Raw genomic sequence first — 11869 nt, forward strand, 5'->3', positions numbered from 1 at the left:
TGTCATACGATTAATCGCGATTAATCGCATCCAAAAGAAAAGTTTGTTTACATAATATAAGTGTGTATACTGTGTATATTTATTATGCATATAAATACAAATGCATGCATGCATATATTTATAAAAAATGTGTTGTCTATATGTTAAATATATTTATATATAATATAAAATATAAGAATATAAATATATGCATGCATGTAAATACATATATTAAATACAAATATTTTATATATACATGTAAATATTTTCAAAATATTAATTGTATGTGTATGTATTTATATATACACATAATATATGTATGTGTACTGTGTATATTTATTATGTAAACAAAAAACTTTATTTTGGATGCGATTAATCGCGATTAATTATTTGACAGCACTAAAATATATGCATACTTGTTTTTGTTTCCTTACTATTAAAATCTAGTGCTCCAGTGCAATTATCTGAGTCTCTAGACAAGAAAATGAAATGGTTATATTATCAAATTTGGTGAATGTCAATGTAAAAAAGAAGAAGAAAAAAGTCAAACATATTACCTTGATCTTAAGTCCACACATTAACTCTGACAGCGCCAAAAATATTTTTATGTTTTCATTTTTTTATGTTTGTGAACTCCCTAGTTGGACCTCAGTTTAAAAACCCCTTGTTCTTGCAATTGCTGCACAGCTCATTGCTTTGGATAAAAGGCATCCATCACATGACAAATAACCCATCATCTCAAATTTTATAATGCACAAACTCACCCTGCTGGTCAGCGTTTTTGTCAGCGGAGATCCCGTTGCTGTTCTGCCTATCTGTGCTGTGTTTGTAGGGCCCTGGTGGAACCCTCCACTCTAGAGCCTGCAGTCTTTCCTGCGCCGCGGCGTCATGCAGTATCTCCATCTGCTTGGCCAACAGACGCTCCAGCTGAACCTATAATATGCACAGACAGCAGGGAGTCAGACAGGCGGATGTGTCTCGCATCATATGTACAGTGTGACAGAAATGATTTCCAATATTCACCATTCACAACATACCGCAAGTGTAGTGATACAAAACAAAACTAACCATAAACAAACTCCTACAGTTCAAATATCTGGTAATTTGAAGGCTCCTCAATCACATTTGAATATGAAACGGTGTTTACAATTACTATAAATACTTAGTTATGCTTATATTAATGTTTTCTCTGTACATTTCTCTGATTATTATTAAAACCACACTATGTGTGGAGCTTGATTGATTCCAATAGCACCCCTCCTACATGTGCAATGGCATCCTACCTAAAAAGAGGCAAACTTTTACCGCTTTTTTTAACACAGGAAGATGCTATTCACAGTCACAAAATGACACGTTTCCACTTCACAACACAAAAGCAGCATAATTAACTGATGTATCTGAGACAATGCATTCTGTCAATCTATCAATTGAAAAGAGAAAAGACAGCCCAGAATATGTTTTAAATGCTCTTAAATGCAGCTTACGAGACATAATGGAGACAAGTATAAACTTTGTCTTAGATACGAAGGAAAAGACACAAATGAGACGACTGTTGGCAAAAAGTATGGAAAGTAGATGAAAACGATGTAGCAATGTAAGCATCATTGCATGCGAAGTGTGTAAAAAATCAATTCATAATGCAACACAAGTATTCAGTGCATTGTCACTGTTGCCACTAGAGGCGCTATAGCAGATATTAGCATAAACAGTCTTCTTTTACAGTCATTTTTGTCTCTAAGATCAAGTGCCGTTAGTACAGGGCAGAATTTTGAACATATTTGCATGATTTTATCTTTGAATAATATTGCATATTTTAGTATTGTTAGTATTAAAATCTCAAATCATTAATTGCACACGTTGACAAGTCTAAGCACATTTTTTAATAATCTTAAGAAAAAATCTGAGAATCTTGAGACCTAAAAGTTTCCTTTTGTTCTCCATTTCATGTCACTGGTTCTCAAAAGGTAGTTATATGAATTCAATCATGATTAAAAGGCTAATTAAAAAAACAAAAAACCATTAGCTATTCAAATGTTATGCTGAATATATTTTATATTTGAATTATTTTAATTTATATAATTTAAATAAATAATTTATCATATATAATTTTAGATTACATTTTTTTGGGGTTGTTTATTTATCTTATTACAACAGAATTACCAGAGGTTACATATCTGCTTAAGGGCCTCAAATAGTGGCTTGGACAAAGAGGTGACTTGGACTCACAAAAACAACTGAGATATTTAAGATATTGGTCATTTTTTCTGTAGAACAACAACAATCAGCAAAAAGCACTGAGAATGACAGTACTTCCTTACAGAAGCCTTTTTCATCAGTTCATCAGCACATCTCTTACACAAATATCCAACCATTAATTGTTTATATATTAGACCAGTTGACCAAAAAGTAGGTCATGGTCAGGAGGACAGGTGAAGCTCTTGCAGCTACTGACCCAAAAACCTGCATGATAGGATACCAGAGCGAGACGTGTGGTGGTAGACAGACATGAAGACGGAGTCAGCGAGGCGCCTGAGTTTCTGTATAATTGCCTCCCAGAACTGTTACACGACTGCGTTCCCAAGCAGCAGGCATACACATTCGAAAGCAATTTATTTTGTTTCGTCTGCTCGCTCTGAGGCGCAAGTAATTTATTAAATATGAAAATGATTACATTCAGTGGCTTCTCCTACTTTTCTAAGTGATATATACTGCCAGTTTACCAGGAAGTGACGATTAGACATGTGTCGGTATTCGGTAATGCGATTTATCACGATAATGAATATGCACGATATTGTCAAAAATACAGAGAATTATAACTATAAAAATAATTATTACAAATTATTCCGAATTTTTAATGCATTTTAAGAATACTTTTCCCATCAACTGGTCACAATGCACAACATGGCTGTATGCTGCGTCAAAGACGCATGCGCACTCTGATGTAAACAAGGCCTGCGTCCCAATGTGCATACTATCCATCCTAAATTCTATGTGATAGTAGTAATTTTCAATACTATTTAGGACAGATAGGGTGGATAGTATGCACATTGGGAAACAGGGAAGCACGGATGAGAAGTGCATGGCAGAACGTGTGAGAGACGCTCTGAATGAAAGCACATTCACTCTCTGTCAGCAGATGGCGCTGAACATAATGCAGCTGTTACCCCGGAAACCACTAAAACAAAACAGCTGCTCTAGTTTCCATTTCTAAAATTGATTTAAATTATTTAAATAGCCATTTAGATTTTTGTATTCGCTATGGTGTTAATCACAGCGTCAAATACTTAAATATTTAGACTTAATAGACTTTTTTTTTTCAAACTTTTTTACATTTTAATCTGGACTACAACCACTGATCATTATATTTAGATTAGTGACTACATCACGCCCTAGATATTGTTTGAAAGTGTTTTGATTCTTTATTGTTCGGTCACACTTTACATTAGGGCTTCAGTATATGACATTCGTTAACAAACTGCCAATGAAAAATTATTCTAAAAACATTCATTAATCTAAGGTAATTCCAATATTTAATAACACATTGTTAAAATCAAAAGTTGCAACTGTGTTATTTAATGAGCGAACATGAACTAAGAGTTGTATTTTTAACAAAGATTAATAACTTCTGTAGCAAATGTAGGTATTGCTCATTGTGAATGTTAATGCATTACCTAAGGTTAACTAATGACTATTGGTCTTTATCATTCTTTTGCACTTTAATCTGTGTAAAAGTGTTTAATCTGTATAATTTTTTTTGTGTATTGCTTTATTGTAGGCCTATTGAAATTTTCTGTTATTTTTGTTATAAAAATTATTAAACCTGTTATACTGTATTATGACAACACCTTTTTGCAGCTAAATTTCAATATCGTGATAATACCGTATACCGTGATAAAAGAACTAGCAATTAATCGCAACATGAAAATTTGATACAGGCATATCCCTAGAGAAGATTTTGTTCTCTTTGACTCGTCAGATGGAAAGGGTGTTTTATGTGATATTTCAATTTTGCCCAGAAGTTAAATTCGCAATTTCGGATGGAAACTCGGCCTATGACAGCAATGGGCATAGAACTGAAAACCTAAGAGATAGCAATATGAATCAACTTTATACTGAAGGGTCCATGGGGTTAGTGTGACATTTGAAGAAGACTTTGAGCAATTCCAGGACAAGTTGTTAATCTCAACCACTTCACAGAGCGAAGCCGCTAATTTTTCACTAACTAAAGCTTCATTCCTCTTGAGTGAAAAGGTCAGATACTTAATAAAATGTCATCCCACTTAAGAATCCCCTCAGGATGAGTTTCAACCTGACGGGCGGATGAACAAACGGAACATTTTGTCCGCCGTACTGCTACGTCTAAATTACTACACGAAGGATGAGCTTGAAAACTTCAAATGTTTGCATGGGTTACCATGGGTGCAAACTACCACAGACATTCCAGTCTTTTCACTACTAGTTGGGTGTTTGAGGCAGAGAGGTAACTGCTAATAACAGCTCTGACGCAAATTTGCCAACACTCACGCAGCAACAACGAAGTCATCGAGCCACTCCTTTGAGTTATGCCTTTTCTCTTTCTTGACACGGAGGCTGGTCTTCTAGAGTGCATAGACAAAGGTGCGTGCATACGCCTGCATGTATACGCATGTGTCTTCAGACTCGGCCCCTTTTCACTTTGTGGTATCTGCGCAAATGCATGGGTGTGGGTGATTCCAAGTGCGCCCACGTAATGATGTCACTTCTACCTCAAGAATACGGGTGGGCGCGCAACTGATCTCATTTGGACCTTGTCTGGGTGCATGTGGGCGGGCGGCTTATTCTCACTGGTGTGGATGGGAGTGTAATGTGGGCATAGTCGAGGCCAGACAGGGACAGCGAGAGGGGGAGGGGAAGTTTATGCTTTTTTCTGCACGCGCTTTGAAATGGTTAAACATGGAAAATCCATTCTTGAGTGAGTTGGGTACAAGTTAACTGCATCAAAAATGCAAAAACAATGTAATAAGCATGAAACAGCAAGACACTAACTTGACTAGAATTTTCAGTGCTATAGACAAAAGTTCAGGTGTTTCAAGTTGTGCACAAACAAGTTATTTTTGCAAAAAAAAGTGGTGGGGTAGCTTAGCCAATTGGTAAATTGCTAAAAGAATGTGACAAAATATACCCTCTCTTTTAAATGTATGATGAATGAGTAAATCATTCACCAATTCAAGTAGCTTGAAAAAAAACGGTATGTTGGTAAAAATGTGACAAAATATACCATCTCTTTCTTACACATAGCAGGAAAGTCAGATTCAGTTTAGTGAATCAGTAAAAAAAAAAAAAAATTTAATGATTTGAGTGGTTTGACCAAACGGTATGTGACAAGATGTAACCTTTCTCTCTTAACAAACAGAGAAAGTCAGATTCAGTTTAGTGAATCAATGTGTTCATAAAAAAAATTATTCACAGATTCAAGTAGTTTGACCAAATGGTATGCTGCTAAAAAATGTGACAAAATATACTTTTTCTTTCTTAAACGTTGCAGGAAATTCAGATTCCGTTCAGTGAATCAGTTTGTTCAGTTATGTTTGTGGGTGGGATGGATGTGTGACTAATCTGTGGCTCTATAAAGAAAATAAAGTGATTTCTACCTCACTAAATTCCAATAATTTGTTTCATAAATTATAATATGGTTAACATGAATGTGCCATTTAGAATTATGGCAACTTTAATCAGCATGACATGAGGCATCACGTTTATACCCAAACAGAATTTACATGGAACAAAAAAAATAAAAATTAGCTAGAACCTGCTTAAATGATCTGGATTTGCTGAATAGAAAGTGCTGTTTGGGTGCCTGTCACTGCTTGTTGAACTTGCAGATGTCTTTTTTTCAATGGGTGAGTAATTCACTCCATTATTGTATGTTGCTTCACATAAAATGTCTATTGCAAAAGACTGTTGATAAATATGCTTATAGTACATTTTCAACATGATTTCTGCTGAGTTCAGTGCTCATGCCGTACACTAAATATGGCTGCCAAAAGAAAGTTAACATCCTTTATACATTTTTTTCATAGCGCAATATTTTCTTAAATATTGCCTTTCATTGCTTGTTTTAACTACAAATTAGGGTGTTTTCTATATTTTATTTTGTTGTATTTAGTGCAAACATATTTAAGTTAGTTTAATGCTGTAACCCAAACTGAAATCTTCATTGATTTTGTGTTAGATAAATTTGGCTTTGATTACAAAAACCGAGCTTTTTATTAGCTTGTTGCGTCATTGACTAGAGTAACTACACTACCTTTGTGGTCAGTTTTTTTTTTCTTTCTACTTTCTATCCATCAAAGAATCTGGAAAAACTGTATCACGGTTTCCACAAAATTATTAAGAATCACAACAGTTGAAAAATACTTTCAAAAACATAAAAAAAAAAAAAATCTTACTGACCCCAAACTTATGAACGGTGGTGTACAAGCTACAGTTTTAAAGTAGCTTCTCTGGTGCTAGTGTTTATTCACATGACTAGTGTGGGAACATGACGTAAAAGTGAGGTAAAATATGATTATTAAGTGAGTAACAATGCAAATTAGGGGAAAAAGGAAGGCACTTGGTAATTTGCAGCTGTCTGATAATGATAAAGGACTCATTTCTCCTTAGATGTAGAGTGGGTAGAAACCACTGATTTTTTCCGAAGTGGTCACATGTCTGTGCCCGTACGCGGAGTGAAACAAGGGCAGAGGTTAAGCGGGCAAACACCTGCTCTTCTTCAGACACCAGCCCAGCCCACAAGCATTGATGTGGGATGTTAGAAGTTTCCAGTAGATCTAACAACTGGACAGTGATCAAATGTGTCACTAGAGAGCCATGAAAGGACAGCTGCCATTGAGCACAAAGGCCTCTTCAGCAAACTACATCAATAAGATCACTATGTGTGCAGCTAAGCATAGGGCAGACTGATCACGGATATGTAGGTTATGGAAAAATAATGACCGTGGGCCCGCTAAATATGGATTTAAGGTGTGATCGAGGGAGTGGGCTTGCGAACATTGATCCTTTGTAACTTCTCCAGGCTGAACTTGGACCTTTCCCCTACACCACGACATGCAATCCTGATGGAGCTACCCCGCATGCTCCTGCAAAGCCCTCCCACACAGTTCAGTATGCTGACAGGCAGCTATGCAAACAAAAAGCCACTGGACCCACCCAATGTCAATCCTGCCTCCTACGTTTCCTCGCATATCGGTGTTAGGGCCGTAGCGCACATTAATAACAAAATGACTTGAGAAATCGTGTTGAAAGCTACAGACAGATTATTTGGAGTTCAGGTTGGAGAAATCACAAAGTAATTTTACTCACCTCAGTTTTAATTCTCTTGGGCGACGGCTCATCTCGGTCACCGCATCGAGATCTGTAGGAAAGAAAATTAAATGTTCAGCCCTGAACAAGCTGGGTAAAACCACTAACAATTATAAAAAAATTTTTTAAAGTGTCCTGACCATATATATATATATATATATATATATTATATGTGTGGTGTGTGTGTGTGTCAGAACACATTTTTTAAATTAATTTATCAAGCATTTAAAAGTTTGGGATCAGTAAGATTTTTTTTTATTTTAAAGGAAATAATACTTTTCCAGCAAGGATGCTTTAAATAGACAAAAAGTTGATATATTTATAATGCTAAAATTTTCTATTGCAAATAAATGCTGTTCTTTTGAACTTTCCATTCATCAAAGAATCCTGAAAAAGAAATGTATCTTGGTTTCCACCAAAATATTAAGCAGCACAGCTGTTTTCAACATTTATTATATTAAGAGAAACAAATCAGCATGTTAAAATGATTTCAGAAGAATCACTGAAGACTGGAGTAATGGCTGCTGAAAATTCAGCTTTGATATCACAGAAACAATTTACATTTTAAAATGCATTAAAATAGAAAACAGTTATTTTAAATTGAAATAATATTTCACACTAATACTGTTTTGCTATATTTTTGATTCAAATAAATTCAGCCTTGGTGACCATAAGATACTTTTTTTTTTTAAATCTTACTTATGACACCAAACTTTTGAATATGTAAGGGTAGGCAATTCGATTTTGTTTGTCTGTCTCTAGGAGAAAATACTCTACCATCGTGGACATGTTATTACAATTACTTTCCCCAAAATGCTGATATTTTTATTTAAAATTTTTGTAAAGAATACCTTAAAACAAGGGTTTTCAACCCCCCCTCAATCATTAATTATGCTTATTAAAATAGTTGGAAATGTTTTATTATCTTCTGCATGGACCCCCTTCAATAGTTTCATAGACCCCTGCTTGAAAACCCTGGCCTTAAAATACTAATATTTGCTTTAGTAATACTAGCTTTTCACCTGCAACCTATAATTTAGGAGTGCCATTGGCAAATTTCATTATGACGTAAGAAGCATTGTAAGAAAACTTGGCCTAGATAACTTTCGCAATACCTAGTCCAGGACTGTGATGCAATCTTTCAAGTTTTGAATGAGTGACTGCAATTATGTAACGCCAAAAGGAATTTTCCATCCACTGACACGCAAGCCTGGCAATCCAGGAAACACCTGCACGGTCTCTTTGGATGGCAGGTTTTGAGTGTCTGATAAGGCCTGTGTGCCTTTAGATGCAAAGGAGTGGGAGTGTTCTCATCTCTCCGTAGACCTCAGTGCAGCACTTCACACCTCAACACAAATGGCACGCACAAAGCCGACTTTGATATCTTGGCTCGGCTCTAAGCAGACTACCAGAGAGCAGATCCTGAGCTGCTCACAATGCATTAGCATGAGCTATCTCTTTCTTGGCTTAAAGGCTAAACATCATGAATGATTACTCTAGTCACTTACGGGGTGTAAACAGTGATGCATGCAGAGAATTTAAATCCATTCAAACAAACAACTCCTCTACATTGTGCGTTCTTCATACTAACGAGGTGGAACCTGCAGGATATTTTGTGTTTATCGGGAATTTATGCGCTGATTTAGGTGGGAAATCTTTGTAATTTTATGATTCAAACAATGGTAAAATGTTTTAAACAGAGATACTGACACTCATATTGAAGGCCTGCATCTGTGGAAATGGTCTGACAAACGGACAATCCTGCCCCAAACTCATGCTGTTGGTTACCCGAACTACTCAAACAGTGCAATGTTTCTACAATGTTACAAAGACACAGTGTTAACACTTTTTAGGGAAATTTGTCTGTGTATAATGAACTAGGATATGAGAAATTATTTTAAAACTGAAAAATTGCATGTTTCAGTTTTAACCAAAGGTCCAAAAATAGTCAACCATGGTGTTTCATGTTTGGGAAATGACCTCAAAGCTCTTACTTGCTGGTTCTGTAGGTGTATTTGTAGGTGACCTCTCGGGAGACCTGACGGGCCAGTCCGAAAAGCTCATCTCTGCGAGTCAGCAATGCCACCTCCTTCATACATAGCTGTGCTGCAGCCTCATTCACAGTCAGCTTTGTAAAAACAAAGGAGATTTTTATTATTACTTTGATATTAAATAATACATATTGTTACGTGCAAAGAATTAAACCAGTCCCACAAGCAAGCAACACCCCTGCATTATATTTCTGGTGCAGCCAATTAACCGATGAAGCACTTTTTGAATCATTTCTTACTGGAAGTACAGCTACCCTGTTGAAAAAACAAGCAAATGCTGGTTAGGTATGTTTTGAAGCATGGCAGCTGGTTTGAGCTGGTTTAAGCTGGTCATGTGCTGGTCCTAAGCTACTAGCTCCAGCTCAGGACCAGCTCATACCCAGCTTATAACCAGCTCAGGACCAGCTTAAACAAGATCATGAGTCAACTAAGGACCAGCTTAAACCAGCTGCCATGTTTCAAAACATACCTAACCAGCATTTGCTTGTTTTTTCAACAAGGGCTTGGAAGTGCATGATACATTTAAACCCCAAAAGCACCCAAAGATGCAAAAGCCCCGTAAAACGCACCTCGTGCAGAGTCAGATGCTTCCCATCCTTTCTTTTTGAGTCAAATCTCCCATATATGGCACTATACTTGCGGATTTCCTCTTCCCTGTGCGGATCCTCGTCGCTCATGTCGAAGATATGGCTGATCATCTTGGCAAGCTTCTTATTTCCCTTCAACAGTTCTTTAACTTCTCCGGGGTCACTCTTGGGCAAAGTCTGAGTGATTCTCTCTACGCACTCTGCCACAGACTGAATAGCAGCCGCGTCTAGTGCCTCCAGGCCATCCCGAGGGGAAGACGGAGAGCCCAGTTCTGCCGGGGACAGGCTGTGCTCACTCTCAGTGCCGTGCCCGGCCCAAAAACGTGGCTCACTGCCACTCTGAAGGGGCGAAACAGTGGCAGAAGAGTTCCCGTTGCCCGATTCTCCTTTTCCGGGATCCACGCAAGCAGCTGCCAAACACTTGGGCACTTTGACTTGGGTGTCTCCACGGGCGCCATTCCCAGGCAACAATGTGGGCGACCCTTCGGGCAGCTTGTAGACGGGAATGCTGCAGACGGGAAGGGACGTGAGGGGCTGATTGAACAGGGCAGGGTTTGTGACCCAATCGCGCAGAGCTTTCTGTAGGCGTCTGACATGCAGTGGCTTGCTGGCCATGCCAACGAGCGCCATGATCTCGAGAAACTCGTCTTCGCCGGCCTCGCAGAGCTGCTGAACGTCGTCACCGCCCTGCTGGATGAAGGCGTCATAGTAGCACAGTAGGTTGGCCCTCTGAAGGATGCGGTAGAGCTGCAACTCCCCAAGGGTTCTGGGTAAAGTCGCTGCCATACCTGAACAAAGGAAGGAACAAAATCAGCAATTACAGGAAACAAAGCAAAAGTGCTTGAAGGAGAGGACACTGGTTGCCACAGCAGGGGGAGGAAGAGAAATGTGTGGCTGGATCCAAGAGTGGCGACTATAAGAGAGCGCCTGTCAGGCTCCTGGACTGCTGGGAGAGTCACATACCACACTCCACCTCTGCAACACGCGTAGGTGGGCTCTCTCAGCACAGGCCTCATTTGTTTCTGCCGGGATCTGGCTTCTACAGCTGCCACTGTCAGGATCTGGATCCACAGCAGCACAGATAAAAGCGAGATTGGCTGTAGGGGAGGGAGGTGGGGTAATGAAGCTGTGTGGGAGTGGGACGGTAGGTGTGCGTGCTAAGAAGATAGCGCTCTGCATTTTATTAATTCACCCACTTCTTCCTTAGAAGGATCCAGGGATTATGAATGCACGACAAACGTACATGCGCACACACGTAATGCCCTCTACAAACTTTGTCAGAGACTGTAATGTATACCAATGTGGTAACCGAGCTCATTTGCTTATTTTAGATGTGTTTTAGAAATTATATGCAAAACATGACAGTCAGAAATATCTGAGATTTGGTGGGGAAATGTTTATATTTTGAATCTGCATTTGCAAATCGCCACTCATTTGTGGATCGGTGCATATTTATAGTGATGATTTACAAAAGCATAGACAATGCACATGAATAATCATGCAATCATTCAAAGCGAAATTGTGTACTTATGAATGATGTTTTCCATATTTGAATGATATTATGTGAATGTCAATTAGATTACGGATTTGTCATAGTTTGTGAATTTGTCTATTCTTTTGTCACAGTAAAAATGAAAAGATCAAGGCAGAAATTAAAGGGGTCATATGATGCTGCTAAAAAGAACATTATTTTGTGTATTTGGTGTAATGAAATGTGTTTATGCGGTTTTAAGTTTAAAAAACACATTATTTTCCACATACTGTACTGTGTTTCTCCGCTATGTAAACAGTCCTCCATAAAATGTGCTGCACACATCTGGATTTGGGTTAAACTGTTCTGGAACAGTGTTGTAAATACAACTTAACCGCTGATTTGTAGTCATGTCCACTTTTGGAAGACCAAACAGCGGA

At 38.0% G+C, this 11869-nt stretch overlaps 1 protein-coding gene across 1 annotated transcript in view; it reads right to left on the reverse strand.

Annotated features, from left to right (window-relative positions):
* Positions 1 to 10744, reverse strand: part of LOC107602153 (NGFI-A-binding protein 1-like) — a 36925-nt gene extending 26181 nt beyond the window's left edge. Inside the window, exons 1-3 of the mRNA XM_016294565.1 lie at positions 9941 to 10744; positions 9315 to 9448; positions 7321 to 7372 (exon numbers count right to left, since the gene is read on the reverse strand). Of these exons, the coding sequence (XP_016150051.1) occupies positions 7321 to 7372; positions 9315 to 9448; positions 9941 to 10744 (990 nt within the window). The remainder of the gene's footprint in view (positions 1 to 7320; positions 7373 to 9314; positions 9449 to 9940) is intronic.
* Positions 10745 to 11869: the final 1125 nt, after the last annotated feature.

The sequence above is a fragment of the Sinocyclocheilus grahami genome, unplaced genomic scaffold (assembly GCF_001515645.1).
Source record: "Sinocyclocheilus grahami isolate Dianchi unplaced genomic scaffold, SAMN03320097.WGS_v1.1 scaffold320.1, whole genome shotgun sequence".
NCBI lineage: Eukaryota > Metazoa > Chordata > Actinopteri > Cypriniformes > Cyprinidae > Sinocyclocheilus > Sinocyclocheilus grahami.